This window comes from Panthera pardus, unplaced genomic scaffold, assembly GCF_024362965.1.
Source record: "Panthera pardus isolate Hobbes unplaced genomic scaffold, ASM2436296v1 HiC_scaffold_15, whole genome shotgun sequence".
Classification (NCBI taxonomy): Eukaryota; Metazoa; Chordata; class Mammalia; order Carnivora; family Felidae; genus Panthera; species Panthera pardus.
In genome coordinates this window covers 9,612,480-9,632,808 of record NW_026526710.1, presented here as the reverse complement: position 1 = coordinate 9,632,808, position 20,329 = coordinate 9,612,480, and the positions used below count along the sequence as shown (strand labels likewise).

Sequence of the window (20,329 nt, the reverse complement as noted above, 5' to 3'; positions counted from 1 at the left end):
TTATTCATGGTAGCCAAAATGTAGAAACAACCTGAAATGTCCATCCACTTATAAGTGGATAAACAAAATGTGGTATATTTATATATATAATGGAGTTTTATTCAGCAATAAAAGAAATTAAATACTGATTCATGCTACAACATGGATAAACCTTCAAAACAGCATGCCAAGTGAAAGAAGTCAGTCACAAAAGATGATTCAAAGGAAATGTCCAGAACAGGGAAATCTATAGAGACTGAAAGTAGACTAGTGGTTGCTCAGGAATGGAAGGGTGGGAGGGTAATAGCTAATGGATATGGGACTTCTTTATGTGGTGATGAAAGTATTCTAAAATTGACCATGGTGATGATTGCACATACCTGTGAATGTGCTAAAAAACAACAACAACATTGAATTATACACTTTAAATGGTTGAATTGCATATCTTTATGTGAATTATATCTTTACAAAAACCCACTTTTTTAAAAGATGTCATGGGATACAATGATTAATCAAAACAGATTTAGACACGTATCCACCTGTGAAGAAGCACTTGCCATCCAGTTAGAGTATATGTATATATATATGTATATATACATGTATATATACATATATATATACACACTATATATATACTTATTATGTGTATATTTAAATATTTATATGTATAAATATATAATATAAATATAATATATATAATATATATAATATAAGTATAATATATATTATATATAATATAAATATAAATAATATAAATATAATATATATTATATATAATATATATTTATATTTTTTTTATATATAAATAATATATATATATTTAAAACCAAAGCAAAGGGAGAAAATAATAGGTCTTATACCAGGGGTGATGTTCAGCTGGGCTGTGAAAGTGGTTTTGGAGTTTGGATATTCTAGTTAGAGGGAATAGCATAAGCAAAGACAAAGGTCTGAAAATGTAACTGAATAGTAATTCATTTTTTCCTGATTATGGAGTTGAAGAATTTTGGTTAGAAAAGTGGTTTGAGGCCAGCTTTGTTTTGTTTTTTGTTTTTGTTTTTGTTTTTTTTATTTATATGGAATTTATTGTCAAATTGGTTTCCATACAACACCCAGTGCTCATCCCAACAGGTGCCCTCCTCAATGCCCATCACCCATCCTCCCCTCCCTCCCACCCCCCATCAATCCTCAGTTTATTCTCAGTTTTTAAGAGTCTCTTATGGTTTGGCTCCCTCCATCTCCACCTTTTTTTTTTTCCTTCCCCTCCCCCATGGTCTTCTGTTAAGTTTCTCAGTATCCACATAAGAGTGAAAACATATGGTATCTGTCTTTCTCTGTATGACTTATTTCACTTAGCATAACACTCTCCAGTTCCATCCACATTGCTACAAAATGAGGCCAGCTTTGAATCTTAGTTAGGTAAAGTTATTCTTTATACTGTAGGCCGTAGGGAGACATTGAAAGATTTTGAGCAGAGATGTGATATTATCTGAACTTTGCTTCAGGAAGATGATTATGATAATAATGTTTTTAAGATGAATTCCAGAAAAGATAGAATAGAATCTCACCAAGAAGAGGCAGAGGAAAGAGATAACAGAAATGGAAAGTGAAGAACAGATTAAAAGAAATATTTGAAGCAGAATTATAAATTAACTGAGACAGGGAATAGGGAAGGGTCAAAGTTAACCTGAAGTGTATGTGAGGGGAGAAACCAAAAACATACTTGAAAATATGGGCATGGGGCTGGGAAAGGAGGTTGGCACAGTCTGATGCCATAGAGTTACAGGGACCCATTGAATGCACAGAAATTAGGATAGCAGCTTGCAGTCACACACAGGAGCTTCGGGCGAATACTTGGAGGAACATTCATTTAGAGATCAGAGAAAAGAAGAGAAACTATAGGAGGAATAATTTGGAAAAACAAGACAGTTTTATGGAATTCAAGAGATATTTATAAAGAAGGGAGCTTGTGAAATGGAAGAAAGCTGAGAAACATCCCTTAGGTATAATGGACAAACTTGAGTATAGTTTTCAGGCTCAACAGCGTATGCAGTCTTCCAGCAGGGGGAAAAAAAAATAAGAAAGTTTCATTTCTAGAAGTCATAGAGTTTATTATATTTATAGAGCTATGCAACTGAAGATAAAGAACACATTTTGAGAAAACTATGTAAGAATGAAGGAGTATTTAGAGGGAAAAAAAAATACTAACCATGTGTGTCGATTGCATGTCCAAATGCCAGTGAACAGTTCCTCCTGCATCTGAAATTAGGACATGAGGATGTTAGTAAATGCCTTATTTTAAATTACTTACTTAGAAATCTTGCAACTGGTGGGGCGCCTGGGTGGCTCAGTCGGTTAAGCGTCTGGCTTCAGCTCAGGTCATGTCTCACAGTCCGTGAGTTCGAGCCCGAGCCCCGCATCAGGCTCTGTGCTGACAGCTCGGAGCCTGGAGCCTGCTTCGGATTCTGTGTCTCCCTCTCTCTCTGCCCCTCCCCCCCCCCCCCCCCCCCCCCCGCTCATGATCTGTCTCAAAAAATAAATTAAAATATTTAAAAAATTAAAAAGAATGAAATCTTGCAACTGGTGTTCATTTAATATCTTAATGAATATTTTAGCTTATTGAAGCTATAGTCAGGCTATATTAGCAGGTAGATATGCAGACATGGCAGTGATTGATTGGTTTGATGGTTAGGTAAAATGTGATACAGAACTCAGGCAAGTTTTACCTACCACTTAACCTAAAACATTCCACAGCTATAGAATCAGAGGGAATAATAAAAATAATGAGAAAGTTTAGTTTGTAAATATAGACATGAGAGGAGATTGGGATATCCTGAACAGGAAAAATGTGAAAATGGAGGTCAATACCTTTTTTCCTATTTTTTTCCCCTCTATAAGGCCTTCATCTCCAAAGCCAGTCCGCTTACCTAAAAATTATTTCATTATACATGTTATATGTTTTAAATTTTTACATTCTTTGACCAAATAACTCTAGTTCTAGGAACCCATTCCAAAGAAAGCCCTAAAATATAGATGAATAATACACTTAAATATCTTCAAAACACAGTAATATTTAATAGTTCAACAAAGAGTTGAATACAGTCTTGGCTTCCAACTGTGGAGAAAGAGTTGTGAATGAATAAGGAGATACACTCTGAGCAGTCATTAAAGTGATCTTTCTGAACAGTGACAAAATGGCAAAATGTTTATAATGCAGAATTAGATAAAAGAGGTAGACTGTTGGGGGCGCCTGGATGGCTCAGTTGGTTATGCATCCAACTTTGGCTCAAGTCATGATCTCATTCTCCGTGAGTTTGAGCCCCACATTGAGCTCTGTGCTGACAGCTCAGAGCCTGGACCCTACTTCGGATTCTGTGTCCCCCTCTCTCTCTCTGCCCCTCCCCTGCTTGTACTCTGTGTGTCTGTCTCTCTCTCAAAAATAAACATTAAAAATAAATAAATAAATAAATAAAAGATAGACTATGGAATTATATGTATAAATGATCTCAGCTATATATAATAAAATAAATATGAGCATGAAGAAATAAACATAAGCATGGAGAAAAGTATGCCAAATTGTTAATGGACTTTGTCCTGGGTAGGATTATGGGCTTTTCTTCATAATAGTATATTTTTCCCAGATTTTCTACATTGGGCATGTAGTTTTTTAATAGAAAATAAAGAATAATCATTACCCCCCAAATGCAGAAGATCGGCTTTAGGAGAGCCAAAGAACGGGAAGATAGATGAGTCAATGTAAATCATCATGGCTACTGAAAAAGCAATTTAGAATATAAGCCTTACTGACAATCAGTAGCATCACCACATGCTGTCAGATTAGTCCCTGTCTACTGGTGGCCTCTATTGAGTTTCCCTGGACTCAAACTAATGGAAGTCTCAATATAGATTCTGAAATCTAAGGACACTTTTATTTCCCTGGGATTGCTTGTGAAAGTGTAGCCTAAGCCTTTGATGTGAAAAATCTTACTTTTGCATTTATAATCACAAACAGATGAAGATAAAAGTTTTAACTTCATAATATTACATTTGCAAATACTTAAAACTACCATATGATCAATTGTTGCCTCTTTAATTTTGCTTCTACACTTATGTGTTTTATTCTTCTTTTTCCATAGGTGCATCATAAATGCAAAAGACTGAAGTTTTAAAAGAGGACAAAGGGTTTGCTGCTAAGATGAATCTGAGCAATACGGTATATTTTGTGCCATTCACAAAAAGGTATTATCCATAGATCCATGATACAGCTTTCTTCTATAAAACGGGAAGAGATTATGTCTTCTGGTTTTTCGATAGTTAATATTTATTATATTTTTAACAAAAATGGGAAAGTAAAAATATTGAATTGGAATAAAATTTTTTTACTTTCAAATTAGTTTTTTTACAGATTTTCATCATTCTCAGTTATAGCTTACAATTTGGAGAAATATTTGTTTAAAAGAAGTATGCTTACCTAAATTTTCTTGGTTCCCGTTATCAAATTATCTTCTGGAAATATATACTGCCTTTTTTGTTGTAGAGCTTTATGATTAGACTTTGAAGTAACATAAGATTTTTCATATCACTTTTACTGTAATTACAGAAGTAATAGGCTTTGCAGAAAATTTAGAAAATACAGATAAGCAGAAAGAAGAAAATTTAAAATTACCTGAAATCCCTACACCCACTTCAGATAAAACAAGCCTGTACGGAAATCGAAACTTGGAAATCCCTCTACCTGCTTACATCCTGCCTCTTTTGCTAGAACAAAACAAAAAGGACATTGCCTTATATAAGTTCCTAGAAGGATATTACTTGGTCCAAGAATGTACCCATTCTGTTCTTCTGGCAATGTGTAAAAATGACTGTTTCCTTATACCCTCACCCAAAACTGTATCTTTTCTCTATTACTTTGTCAGTTTAGTAGATGAAATTAGTTGTCTGATTATTTTAGTTTTTGCTTCTTTGATTACTAGTGAAACTATATGTATTTCATATTGTTAGTAGCCACTGCTAATTATTTTTTAAATTTCCTATCTGCGTCCTTGGACTATGTGGGTGGATGTACATATATGTTTGTGCTTACTTATATATATGTTTTCATTGAAGTATAATTAACATACAGTGTTATATTAGTTTCAGGTATGTACAGTATAATGATTCAATACATTACTAAGTATGCATCAAGATAAGTGTGCTCTTAATCCCGTGTTTATCTATTTAACCCCTCCACTCACCCGTCTCCCCTATAGCAACAACCACCAGTTTGTTCTTTGTATTTAAGAATGTTTTGTTTGTTTGTCTCTTTTTTCCTTTCTTCATTTGTTTCTTAAATTCCACATATGAGTGAAATTGTATGGTATTTGTCTTTCTCTGACTTATTTCATTTTGCATTATACCCACTAGGTCCATCCATGTTGTTGCGAATGGCAAGATCTCATTCTTACTTTTACAGCTGAGTAACATTCCTGTGTGTGTGTGTGTGTGTGTGTGTGTGTGTGTGTGTGTGTGTACACATCACATCTTTATCCATTCATCTATGGACACTTTAGTTGCTTCCGAATCTTGACTATTGTAGGTAATGGTTCAATAAACATAGGCGTGCATATATTTTATTGAATTAGTTTTTTATTTTCAGTGGGTAAATACCCAGTAATGACATTACTGGAGCATATAGTTATTCTATTTCAGTTTCTTGAGGAATCTCTATACTGTTTTCCACAGTGACTGCCCCAATTTGCATTCCCACCAACAGTGCATGAGTGTTTCTTTTTATCCACATCCTCACCAATACTTGTTATTTCTTGTGTTTTGATTTTAGCCATTCTGACAGGTATAAGGTGATATTTCATTGTGGTTTTGATTTGCATTTCCCTGGTGATGAGAGATATTGAGCATCTTTTCATGTATCTGTTGGCCATCTGGATATCTTCTTTGGAAAAATGTCTTTTCAGGTTCTCTGCTCATTTTTTACTTGGGCTATTTGAGTTTTTTGGGTGTTGAGTCCTGTAAGTTCTTTATATATTTTGGATATTAACTCCTTATCAGGTATATCATTCACAAATATCTTTACCCATTCAATAGACTGCCTTGTCATTTTGTTGATGGTTTCCTTCTCTGTGCAAAAGCTTTTTATTTTGGTGTAGTCCCAATAGTTTAATTTTGCTTTTTTTTTTTTTCTCTTGCCTGAGAAGACCTATCTAGAAAAATGTTTTTATGGCCAATGTCAAAGGAAATATTGCCTGTATGTTTTCTTCTAGGAGTTTAATGGTTTGGGGCCTCACATTTAGGTCTTTCATCCATTTTGATTTTATTTCTGTGTATGGTGTAAGAAAGTGGTATAGTTTCATTCTTTTGCATGTAGCTGTCCAGTTTTCCCAGCACCATTTGTTGAAGAGACTGTCTTTTTCCCATCGTATAATGTCGCCTCCTTTGTAGTAGATTAATTGGCTGTGTAAGCGTGGGTTTATTCCTGGGTGCTTTCTCCTGTTTTATTGATCTTGTCTTTTTTTGTGTCAGTACAATTCTGTTTTGACTACTACAGCTTTGCAGTGTATCTTGAAATCTGAGATTGTGATAACTCCAGCTTTGTTCTTCTTTCTCAAGATTGCTTTGGCTATTCGGGGTCTTTTTTGTCAAAAAATACAAATACAAATACAAATGTTAGTATTATTTGTTCTAGTTCTGTGAAAAATGTTGTTGGTATTTTGATAGGGATTGCATTAAATGTATAGATTTCTTTGAGTAGTGTGGATATTTTAATAATATGGTTCTTCCATTTCATTAATATGGAATCTCTTTCCATTTGTTTGCATCATCTTCAATATCTTTCATCAATTTATATAGTCACCTGTCTGATATTAAGAATAACTTTTAACCAGCATATATTTTGCAAGAATTATTTCTACTTCATTTGCCTTTCAGTTTTGTTTATTGAATCATTCTGAAACAACCTTACTGATGTATAAGTGACATACAATAATCTGAACATATTTAATGAATATAATATCTTTTACCAAAATATGTATCTGTGAAGATAGTAAATCTATCCACCATTCCCAAAGGCTTCTTAATACCCCTTTTTAATCCCTCCATCCTACATCTTCTCATTCAACCCTATCCCCAAGAAACCACTGATGTGCTTTCTGTTACTTTAGATTAGTTTGCATTTTCCAGAATTTTATAGACATGAAATCATAAAGTATGTACTCCTTTTTTGGCGGGGGGGGGGGGGGCTGTCTTCTTTTCACTCAATGTAATTATTTTGAGTTTCATTCACATTGTAGCATGTGCCAGGAGTTCATTTTCTCACTGTGATGCATTCTATTATCTGCATGTACCACAAATTGTTTATCTGTTCCTTTGTTGATGGGCATTTGGGGGCTATTAAAAATAGAGCTGCCATGAACATTTGTGTACCTGGCTTTGTATGGTCATATGCTTTCATTTTTCTTGGGTAAATAACCGAGGAGTGGAATGGCTACATCATATGGTAGATATAGGTTTAGCTTTTTAAGAAGCTGCCAAACTTTTCCAAACTCTATCATTTTGACATTCTCTCAAGCAGTATGTGAAAAAGGTATTTGACACCCTTGCCAACACCTGGTATGCCCATTCTTTTTCATGTTAGCCATTCTAATAGGCATGTAGTAGAACCTCAGGTTTTAATTTGTATCTCCCTAATGAATAGTGATATTAAGCATCTTTTGTTTTGTTTAGTTGCCATCCATATATCTTCCTTGGTGAAGTGTCTATTTTAATCTTTTTCCCATGAAAAAAAAATTTAAGTTTTTTTATTTATTGTGAGAGAGACAGAGACAGCACAAGTGGGAGAGGGGCAGAGAGAGAGAGGGTGAGAGAAAGAGAATCCTACACAGGCTCCACACTGCCAGGGCAGAGCCTAACACGGGGCTCAAACCCACGAAGCTGTGAGATCGTGACCTCAGCCAAAACCAAGAGTCAGACACTTAACTGAGTGAGCCACCCAGGCGCCTCTAATCTTTTTCCCATTTAAAAAATTGGGTTGTTTACTTTCTTTTTATTGAGTTTTGAGGATTCTTCATAGTTTCTGGATACAATTCCATTATGAGACATATTTTGCAAAAATTTCTTCCAATCTGTGGCTTGGCTTTTCATTCTCTGAACAGAGGTCTTTCAAAAAAGTATGTTTTTAATCTTGATGAAGCCTAATTTATCAATTACTTCTTTTATGGATTATGCTTTTTTTATATGTCTAAGAAATCTTTGCCTGACCCAACATTAGAAAGATTTTTCTTATGTTTTCTTCAAGGATATTTTTAACTGTATGTTTTACATTTAGTTTTATAATCTGTTTGGAGTTAATTTTTGTGATGGGTAGGCATGGATCAAAGAAGATCCCTTTCTTTGTATATGTTTATACAGTTTTTCCAGCACCCTTCATCGAAGACTTTCTTCACTGAGTTACCTTCACACCTTTGTCCAAAATCATTTGTTCACAAATGTGAGGGTCTCTTCTGGACTTTGTTTCGTTACACTGATTTGTTTGTCTATATATAACAGTATCACCCTGCCTTGATAACCATAGCCTTAGGATAAATCTTGCAATTAGATTATGTCAGCCCTCCAAATTTGTCGTCCTTTTTCAAAGTTGTTTTGCTTATTTTATGTCCTTTAGCATTTTCATATGCATTTTAGAATCAACCTCTCAATTTCTTTTTCTAAAGAACAATTAATATTGATTCTTCTGACCTATAATCACAGTTATTTCTCTTTTCAGTCTTTAATTTCTATCACCTTTATTTTGTAATTTTCAATGTATAGATCTTGCACATTCTTTGTCAGATTTATCCCTATGGATTCATATTTTTGATGCTATTGTGATGTTTTAAAGATTTGATTTCCATTCATATATGAAAGTAAAACTGAGTTTTAAACATTGATCTTGTATTCTGCCACTTTGATAAAATCACTTATTAATTCTAGTAGCTTTTTGTAGATTGCATTGAATTTTCTACATAGGTGATCACGTTATTTGTCAGTAAAAGTCTAACGTCTTCTTTCCAATCTTGATGCTTTTTAAATTTCTTTTTTCTTGCCTTATTACACTTACATACCATCCAGCACAATATTGCAGACAAGTCTTGAGAGCAGACTTCCTTGCCTCATTCCTGATCTTAGGAGGAAATCATTTGGTCTTTGATATTACCTATAAATATTTCATAGATTTCTTTTATCAGGCTGGGGATATTACCTTTTATTCCAGGTTGGCTCAGAGTTTTTATCAGGTTTGAATATTGGATTTTGTCAAATGATTTTTCTGCATCTATAGAGATGATCATTTTGCATTTTTTTTCAGATTGTTGATTTGGTGAATTACATTGATTTTTGAGTGTTAAACCAACTTTGCATTTCTGGGATGAATCCCACCTACTCATGATATATTATCCATTTTATATGTTATTGAATTTTATTTGCTGTAATTTTGTTACAAGTTTTTGCATCTATATCTGTCAAGAATTTGGGGGCACCTGGGTGGCTCAGTTGGTTGGGCATCCAATTTCAGCTCAGGTCATGATCTCACAGTTCTGTTTGTGAGTTTGAACCCCCCCCGTTGGGCTCTGTGCTGACAGCTCAGAGCCTGGAGCCTGCTTTGGATTCTGTCTCCCTCTCTCTCTCTGCCCCTACCCCGCTTATGTACTTTCTCTCTCTGTCTCTCTCAGAAATAAATAAACATTTTTTAAAAATTATATATATGAAGAATTTTGATCTGTTTTCTTTAATGTTAGCTGTTTCTGGTGACAGATAATAAATCCAGTCCCCATTACTCCATCTTGGCTGGAAGCAGAAGTTCATTCATTATATTTTTTAAGTTCTAGAAGTTATTAATTGTATGTAGTCAGACTTACTGATTTTAGTTAACAACTTTTGCCTCTGATATCTTGCTTATTAATTAAATATTCACCTGCAATTTATTTTAGAAGTTTTTATGGTCTCATTTTTTTATATTTAAATATTCATTTCTTTTGAGAATTAATTTAATCTATAGTATGACATAGTGATCTATGTGTTTCATCCAAATGATTATCCATAGTACTTAGCTTTATTCACACTGATGCCAAAATATTCAAAAGTTTAGAATATATTTTGACGATTGAAAAGATTTTACTTCTCATAAGTTTAGTTCGTAGATCTTTTTGTTTTTCTTAAAAACAATCTCATAACTTCTTTTTTTTTGCAGTCTTCAAAAGGGATATCTTTGACATAATGCATTGTTTCTCTTTTCTTTTCTCAAACATAAGCAGTGGTGGCAGTAGCACTTTTTGAATATGAGTTGTGTATTAGTCTCTTGACTGACAACTAGACTTAAGTCACTTTTTCAATAGTATTGATATATTGACTTTATGCTTGATTATCAGCATTCATGGATTGACAGGATGACCTTCCACGATTACAGGCATAGTGCTGCAGGGGAATCCCTTTTTCCTGTTTAAAACCTTCAATGGCCCCCCAGTATACTTAGGATGAAGTACAAATTTCTTAATATTGTTTAAAAGGTTTACTGTGATTTTCCTTGGCTTAACGCCAGCTTCATATTTTCTCCTTCCAACTCTACCATACGTCCATATTGAAAGAACTACTTTTATTTTTCCTTAAAAAAGCATGCTTTTTCATATCCAAGAAAAAAGAGACTGGGTCACCCAATTATATGCTTCTATTAATTGTTTTTTTTCCTTTTTTATCATAGCAATCATTTATAACCATTTTGTTATTTGTATCATTATAGTGTAATATTTATTCCCCCACTGGACTCTAACTAAGCCCTTTAAGGACAGGGACAACATCCCATTTGATGTGGGACCAACACCCAGTATGTGCCTGGCATACTAGGCACTTGACAAATATGTGTTGAGTCAGGGAAAGGGTTGACTGGATAGATGGATACTTAGGGTGATGACCTACATATTCTAATGCTCTAACTAGACTAACCATATGAAGTAATATACAGTGTCACCTAAGGCTGTCATATCACAAGAGAAAAATTCTTCTTAGCACTAACTAGTTGTACTTCTTTGTTAATGACCCTCTCTTTTCTCTTCTCCTTGAACAAAGCCTATTGGCTCACGTTTTTAAAAGTACAATTTTATTGGCCAATAACTAAATTTCTAGCATAGTAATCTAATGGGTCAAAGAAGAAACAGAAACTGTCCCGTGTGTTGGAATGATTGATTCTCGTGGGAGGTGGTATTTATAATAAAAAATATAGGTGAAAGTTAATATTTCAATATTTTTCAAAAAATACAAAGGATGTATGCCAACTAAGTGTAACTATTAACAACCAACATGTAAGAATGTCAAAATAATGTGCTTTTATTAATAGAAACTTTGAACTCAGAATGTTTTGTATAACAGTCAAAGAACCTGCCTCTTTAAGTGAACATTTAGCATAGTCTCCAAATTATGGCAATTTGTTATTTAATTACCTGATCTGTATGCATATATTGTATATTAAGAGCATGGGCTTTACAGTTTGATCTGGGTTTGAGCCCCAGTCTGACAAATACTACCTGCCTGATAATGGGGGAGTAGTTTTGCCTTTCAGTCTTCCTTAGTTTGTTGTATAAAATCAAAATAATGAAGTCCTGCATTATGAAGCTGTTGTAGAGATTAAAGAAAATAACATATACATATATGGAATTTAGTGTTGCCTGACACATAATAGTGCTTAATGAATGTTAGCTGTTATTATTTCAATGTTAATTAGACCAAAATGCTTTTAAAAATAGATTTATTGAGGTACAATTTTAATACCATGCAATTCACTCATTTAAAGTGTACAATTCAAAAAAAATAATATAACAGTTCAGTGGTTTTTAGTATATTAACCATTGTGCAGCCATCACTGCAGTTTTCTTTTTTTCACAGTTTTAGAACACGTTCATCACTCTAAAAAGAGAGCCCATCCCTTTTAGCTCTCACCCCCAAACTCTCCTTCCCCCAGCCCCAGGCAACCAATAATCTACTTTCTGTCTCTATAGATTTAGTTCTTCTGGGTGTATTATATAAATGTAGTTGTGCAACATGTCATCTTTTGTGACTGGCTTCATTAACTCAACATTGTGCTTACAAGTTTCATTCATGTTGTAGCATATATCGGTAGTTCATTTCTTTCTATGCCTGAATAATATTCCACTGTATAGATGTACCACATTTTGTTTAATCACTCACCAAATGGACATTTGGGTTGTTTTCACCTCTGGCTACTATGAATCATACTGCTACCAATATCCATGCACACGTTTTTGTGTGGACATAGGTGTTTATGTTTTGGGCTTATACCAAGGAGTAGAATTTCTGGATCAAATGGTAACTTGATGTTTAAGTTTTTGGTGAACTGCCAGTCTGTTTCCCAATGGTTTCACCATTTTGCATTCCCACCAGCAGTGTTGGAGGCTCTAATTTCTCCACATCCTTGCCAATAGTTATTTAAGTTTTTGATAGTAGTCATCATAGTGGGTATAAAATGGTATATTACTGTGGTTTTAATTTTTATTTATCTAATGAATAATTGGAATATCTTTTCATGTGTTAATGGTCACTTGTGTATCTTTGGAGAAATGTCTATTCAGATCCTTTACCTGTTTTTCTTTTGAGTTATTTGTCTTTTTATTATGAAGTTGTAAGACCAAGATGCTTTCTAATATTAATTTGTATTGCAGCCAACCAAGATGTTTTAGAAATAAGTTAATAGCAAATCTTATTTTTCTACAGGTACTAAAAACTTACCACCCAAAAATTTTATAAATGAGAGATAAGGCTGAGTGGGATATCAAAAGCAAAACGTTTGCAAGTACTGGTCACCATGCCTAAAGGGGTGCCAAAGCACCCAGAGATTGCTGATCTCTTCTACAAAGATGATCCTGAAGAACTTTTTATTGATTTGCATGAAATTGGACATGGAAGTTTTGGAGCAGTTTATTTTGTAAGTAATTTTAGAATGGTTTAGAGAGATTAAATTAGGGAAGTTTGAGTTCTACACATTCTATGACTTGTAAAATATACTTAGTTTTAATGTTTATTCTACAAATTAAATGTCTACTGTGGAGGCAAACAGTCATTGCTGGAAATCCAGTCCTAGAATTCTAGGCATTATTAAAGTCAGTGGTATCTATATCAACTGATTCTGCTATCACGGTACTCCAAAAAATGTTCTAAGCTTGAATTTGAGCCCTATGCATTTTCTCTATATGCCAAGCTCTTTTTTGCCTCAGGGCCTTCCTATAAGCTATTCCTCCACCTAGAAAACTCAGCACGTTGTGTCCCCATCCCTGCCTAACTCTTGCTTATCCTACAGATTTCAGATTAAGTCAGTTTACATCCACAAGATTGCCTTTCCCGTTCAACTTTCCAGCACTAAATTAAGACCTTTGTGACCTCATAGCACCCTGTGCTTACACATTGTTGCGTTTATCATGGTTATAATTAAATAATTATGTGCGAGAATTTTTGAGTCATGTATGTCTCTACCCCGACATAGGCACCATGAGGACAGGGGTTCTGTCTATCTTATTCATTGCTATATGCCCAGTATCCTGTATAATGTCTGATAGTAATAGGAACTCAATAAATGATGGACAGATGGGCAGATGGATGGATGAACATTATGGCCACACCGACAGATGGCCTAACAAAGATTTTTAGTAACGTTTCATGTCAAGTCAGTGTTTTAGGTTAAAGGGTACAAGGCTTAGCCCCCTAAAGTCAGTTTGAATTCCCAGAATGTGATTATCTTCTGATGAGAAGAATGAGAAGTGGCTGAAATGTTACCTTAGCTCATCACCTGAAATTCATTACAGAAAATTTAATTGGCCATTTACTTATTTAACCTTAGAAGTTTGCCTCCTCAAAGTCACAACAACTTCCTTGAGAGCAAAGTAATCCATAAAAGCAAAGTAATATTTAAGTACTACTTATTGCTTGTTTCTCCTCTCAACCTGTTATCGAATCTGTTTTGTTTTGTTCTAACTCTTTGACTTTTAGGTGATCCTTTATGTTTTGACATCTAGGTAGGGCTTATCTTCAGTTGTCCTTCCAAATGAGATTTTATTAATTGCATGTTTAGCTCCTCTTTTTGCTTCTGGCCAAATCTTCAGCCTGGGTTTTCCCTGAACTCTTTCTCATCCCTTCATGTCTGCGCTCAGCACTACTACATTTCTCCTTGACCCCCCTCTAATACTTGGCTTCCACTCACGTACATTTTATCTTTGAGTGACCATCCATGGCTGAAGAGGGTGCTAATTTTCTAGTCAACACTTCTCTGTTAGTCTTTAGGCTAAGAATAGTATTTAAGGCCCAGTCAAAGTCCTGTCTTCCTCAGTCACAGGGATGCTTTTATTTTAAGTCTATTTATTTATTTGCTTATTTATTTACTTAAAGTAATCTCTACTCTTAATGTGGGGCTCGAACTCATGACCTCAACATCAGGAGTCACATGCTCTACCAACTGAGCCAGCCAGGCACCCCAGGGATGCTTTTTTTTTTTTTTTTTTAAAAAGGACTTTTAAATTACAAATATACATACAGAAGTGTGCATAAATACATACCCATATATCTTAATATACAATTTAAAGAGTAATTAAAAGGTAAATCCTTTTATAAACACCAGTCAGTCTTGGTGTTTTATAAACACCAAGAAATAGAATATTTCCATCACTCTGGAGGCCCCACTCATATTAGGGGAGTCCACTATTTTGAATTTTATGGTGATTATTTTCTAGTTTATCTTTTTTTTTTTTTTTTTTTTTTTTTTTTTTTAAAAAGCAGGCTTCACACCCAGGGTGGAGCCCAGTGCGGGGCTTGAACTCATGATCCTGAGATCAAGACCTGAGCTGATACCAGGAGTTGGACGCTTAACCAACTGAGCCACCCAGGCACCCCTCTAGTTTTTCTTTATATGTAACCCACAATATAATTTGGTTTTGCCTGGTTTTGAACTGTTTAAACGTGGAAACCTTCTGTATATGTTTATTGGTGGCCTATTTATTCTGCTCCAAGACACTTTCCTCAGCCACCTTTTCTTACTTTCCTTCTATTTATAACTCCTTCATCCTCTCAGAGTCTCTCTTGGCCAGAGTCAGAAGGTAGTTCCAATCTCTATTTGATTCATATTTTAAAAAGCAGCTAAACCCCTCTCAAAGTTCTCCTTTAGAATGACTACAATAAGCCAAGCATGTTTTGAAACTTACTAGCAAAGCTTTGGACTAGGGACCTACTTTATAATAGGCCACAGAAGACCTACTCATTCATTTGCCGTTTGAGCTAAGGCCTGTCTCTTTAGCCAGAGTATATGCATTTTGAAAATGAAGACTGTTTCTACTATTTCTTTACAACTCTAAAGGCTAGCCAATGCCCGTTTACAGTAGGCACTAAATATATGTTATTTGTTGATATGATAGATGGGAGAAATAATAAAGATATTTGGGTGGTTTTGAAAATGTAATCATTAACTATATTGTATATTGTATTGCCTGTATACAAAAGTGAGTAGTACAGGCCCATATATACCCGTAAGGCACTAAAAAACAGATTAAAGAAGAATTAACTTACACTTTACTGTAAAACTTAGAAAAACTTTAATTTTTTATCTATAATGGTCATGTGGTAACACCTTAAAAAAACAGATTTCTCACTGGCCACAATAATGTTTATGTGTAGTTCCTCCCTCACTGTTAATAGATTCTTCCTCTTGTCACTCATACCGTGATGACCAAGAAGACCATCATCTCTTCTTTGGGCAATTGCAGTAGCATCCCAGCCCATCTCTGTGCATCCATTCTGGTCTCTGTTTAGGCTGCTGTCCACACTATAGTGAGCTTAGGGGAAAAGGAAGTGAGTCTGATCACATCATCTTTTTCTGTAAAGCCTCCAGGGGCTCTCTGTTCTTAGACTGAGATCAAAACCCTTACTGTAGCCAGCCTTCAAGGTCTTCCATGATGTGGTCCCTGTCTGTACTTGAGACATATTCCCACTCATTCTCATTGCCCTCGCTATAACATAATAGCTTTCTTTTGACCATTGTCATAGGATCTTCGCGTAAAGTGTTCTCTCCGAAATGTTTCCCCTTCCCCTTCTCCTTCTTAACTCCTGTTCCTCTTTTAGCTCTCAGCTGAAACCTCATTTCCTCAGGGAAGCCTTGCCTGACCTGCCGGAGTCACATCCTCCCGTTTTTGTTTCTCAGAGTAACACATACCCTTCTTCCTAGCAACCGTCACAGTTGCAATTTTACATTTGTTTGTTATGATATTTTCATTGCTATCTATGCTACTATACAAGAGATAGGTACTGGGCATATTTACTCACTTCTTAGCCCCATACCTGACAATTTTTGAATGCCTATTAAGTATTTGTTGAATGAACAAATGAATCATAAAGAACTCAGAGAAGTTGGTACTGCTAATTAGTACTTTTCATGAATCCTAGCCATGCTAGCAAGCCATTAAGATCAGATTCCAGCAACCAACATTTTTATACCTAAACACTATAATTGTGTTAGACTTTTTGTAGTTTACAGCTTTTACACAGAATGTTGTCAAGAAATATGTTTAAAGTGAATTGTAAGCTGGCACAGCTCTCATAGAATCAATCAACTGAGAATATTTTCAGAAAAAAAATGGAAGCTATTAACTTGGTAAAATATCTGTGTGTTTGGATTTACATAAGTAATGCAGAAATTAGCAGTATTAACACATCAGACAGTAAGAAATTCTATATTAAAGGAAAATAGAAACAGGCTGGGCATGATTATTTTTGTATTCACTTAAACACAACTACGAAGCTTCTACGTTTCCACTGTTGCCTTGTTGAACTTAACATATCTTCTATAATCCACCTAAAGCTGATGATTAAGTTCTGTTCTTCTGGGTATACTTATTACCTTTCAGTTTTAGTTGAGACTTAATAACTAAGGCAAAAAGAAAAACTTATTTTTAATGCTTATGTTTCTCTATAAATTAGCAACAAGTGGACAGTAATCTAATTGTAGCTGGAAATGGTTAAGAAAATATCAGAAACAGTACTCTAAATATTTTTTGAATCAATGATCTTGCTTAAACTCCCTGAGATCATTAAGACTATTGGAAGTGTTAAATATGAATACTAAGTTTTAAGAATAACACTTGAAATAAATTTTTTAAAAAGGGGACACCTGGATGGCTGAGTTAGCTAAACATCTAATTCTTAATTTCAGCTCAGGTCATGATCTCACAGTTCATGGGATGGAGCCCCGAATCAGGCTCTGCACTCAGAGTGCAGAGCCTGCTTGGGATTCATCCTCTCTCTCTGTCTCTCTCTCTCAAAAATAAATAAATAAACAGACAGTAAAAATTTTTTTAGAAAGAGTAACACTTGAGATGTGTAGAAGTGGTAGTCATTCATAATATTATATGAAGTACTGGAAAGCTGAGACCCCACTGATAGTTTCCTTTCTGTGTACTAAAACATTGATTTTTCCTTGAAGTTTCATTTGTGAATTTTAACCAGTATAAAATTGCATTAAAAACTTCACATCTAAACAGACTCTTAACAATAGAGAACAAACGGATGGTTTCCAGAGGGGAAGGGAGTCAGATGGGGGGGGAAATAGGTGATGGGGATTAAGGAGTGCACTTGTTTTGGTGAGCACCGGGTGATGTATGGAATTGTGGAATCATTAAATTGTACATCTGAAAGTAATATTACACTGTATGTTTAACTGGAGTTTAAATAAAAACTTGAAAAATAAATTTCACATCTAAGAAAAATCAACATGGAAATGTTTTTCAATTTTCAAGTCTGTGCTCCAGTAGACAGATTGTGTAAGCAAGTATACTTACAAAGTTCTAAGTAATGATTACTCTGTAAATGTAAAGAAATGTATTTTTATTCTAGAGAGATTCTTTTTTCAAAAGTCTCTGGTTCCAAATAAGCATTGATTATAAATAAGCTTAATAAGCAGTTAGATAATACCATCTGATTCCATATTTGTCCTTCTTTTTTTCTTTTTATGAAGGTTAAAGATTTGGTTTAAAAAAAAAAAAAAACCCTGCAAGTTAAAATTACTCATTGCTTAAGCATTTCTTAAGCCTTTCCCAGGCTGCTTAAGCTGCACAGTAGATAGATTCATCCCCAAAATATCCGCTTTTCAGATACAATCACTCTAACCTTTATTGAAATACTGAATTCGCATCAACTTTTCTTTGTTGCTGTCATATAAGCACTGTCTTAGTGTTAAATTTTAAAAGCCAGCAAAATGTGAGAGATTTTGTTTTCAACAAAAGTCCATCTGTACCTTATAAATGAACAAAATATCTAAAAAAAAAATGCCTTTGTAGAGGCCTGCTGATTTGAAAACTCTAACTAGTAGACACCTTGTTTTTATAATAGGTACTTTTACCTTTAGAGCTTATAAAAAAAAATTTTTTTTTTCAGTAAGTGTTCATTTTGTCAGCAGTTTGTCATTCAGTAAGACTCTGGGATTGAATTCTTTTTACATAAATAAGTTACTGTTTATTTTTTAATTTAAAATTTTTTAAATTAGAAATTCAGTTTTATTTGAGGAGCTTCTTTAAGTGTATTTAAGAAACTGATTATGCATTTTTCTCTAAAATTGATGACCTGATTTTATCAGGGAGTGAATTTCTAATCTCTTACCTCAGAAACACCACTATAGCTTTATTGGTTTACAATAATAATATCATAGCACCAAAATAGCTCACTTATATCAGGAGTGTGTCACTGATATAGAGCCCTGTTATTAAAAGAAAGCCAAAATTAGATAATCTTTGAATGTCTGACATTTATTTTTCTGAAAATTTTAAGGAAATTATTTATTTTAAATCTCTTAAGTAGGAGGAAGACTATTACTTGACCTGTTATTTTCATGTGTGCTTTCAGTGAACTATTGTATTTTGGGTGTAGAAAAGATAAATAGAGATATCATGAGCCAAGGCAATCTTTGTAGATGAATACACACACACATATATATGTATATACGTAATACGTTCTCATTATAAAATATAAGTGCCTTTGGAAGTGAAAGTCCCTTTTAAGATTTATCTTCTGCATTGTTCAATGTAGTAGACTATTTAGATTTAAATTAATTAAAATTTAAACTTCATTTCCTCAGTCACTCTAGCCACATTTCACATGCTATCCTATACAATGTAGATATAAAACATTTCCATCATGACAGAAAGTTCTATCAGACAGCACTCCTCCAGGGATTATCACTGATATATATTCTGGTATAAATTCTTTAATATTTTTTCTTCACATACATCACATTATTACTCTTTGGCAAAAGTAAGATAGTATACAGCTTGTTTTTTGTCATTGTATTTTTTACATCTTTCCATTTTACTCTATATTTATATAGATTACCTCATTCTTTTAATGTTTACCTTATTATATGATCCTACCACATTTATTTAATTGATTGTCCATTGATGGACGTTTCACATGGTGAAGCCAGTGTGGACGTTTTGGAAATTTGCCTTGTTTTCGTTTGATTGGATATATTTTGTTAAACCCTAATCCTTTTTTATGTTATAGTATTTGCATGTATATAGATAAGAATGAAAAAAAAGTTGTACCTTACGGTGGGGTGGAAGTGTCTCTCTAGCCTAAAAGTTACAGCGTCTTTAAATTGTGATAATGAAGTTAATCAAATGTTAAAGTGGCTGAAACATCATCATTCTTTTTATTTTTATTTTTTTCTTCTACTCTCTCAACACAGGCCACAAATGCTCACACCAATGAGGTGGTGGCAGTTAAGAAAATGTCCTATAGTGGGAAGCAGGCAAATGAGGTATGTTAAAGACAGTTGTGTACCTAAACTGACATAATCTAGTTAGTATGAAATTGACAGTAGAAACAAAGTTCTTTAAACGTTACTTTATCATATCTTTTTTATTCCTTTTTGTAGAGCATATAATAAATATTCTTAATATTCTAACTCAGTCAACTAATTTGTGGAATAGAACATAAGTTAGTGTAATAGATTTATTATATTTGCTAATAGATTTCCATTTACAGGTACTAAAATTAAATAACACAAGTTTAAACAGCGTCTTCATTTATTAAACATTTACTTTGTGCATTTAAAATAACAAAAAGAATATTATATATGTATAGTTGCTAATAAAATACTATTTTCAGTCTAAAAATTGTATCATTTGCTTTATTACTTCAATAGAAATGGCAAGATATTCTTAAGGAAGTCAAATTTTTACAACAATTAAAGCATCCTAATACCATTGAGTATAAAGGTTGTTACTTGAAAGAACACACTGCTTGGGTAAGTCAGAGGACCTATATTATTTATTTCCTGTTAAAATTTTTT

The 20,329-nt window shown here is 33.9% G+C and overlaps 1 protein-coding gene across 3 annotated transcripts in view; it reads left to right on the top strand.

The window, feature by feature from the left end:
• Nucleotides 1-20,329, top strand: part of TAOK3 (TAO kinase 3) — a 177,824-nt gene that overhangs the window by 78,008 nt on the left and 79,487 nt on the right. For all 3 annotated transcript variants that reach the window (XM_019467317.2, XM_019467320.2, XM_019467318.2), the window contains exons 2-5: nucleotides 4,113-4,215; nucleotides 12,724-12,934; nucleotides 19,724-19,795; nucleotides 20,183-20,284. In XM_019467317.2, coding sequence (XP_019322862.2) covers nucleotides 12,815-12,934; nucleotides 19,724-19,795; nucleotides 20,183-20,284 — 294 coding nt within the window. In that variant the 5' untranslated portion in view covers nucleotides 4,113-4,215; nucleotides 12,724-12,814. The remainder of the gene's footprint in view (nucleotides 1-4,112; nucleotides 4,216-12,723; nucleotides 12,935-19,723; nucleotides 19,796-20,182; nucleotides 20,285-20,329) is intronic.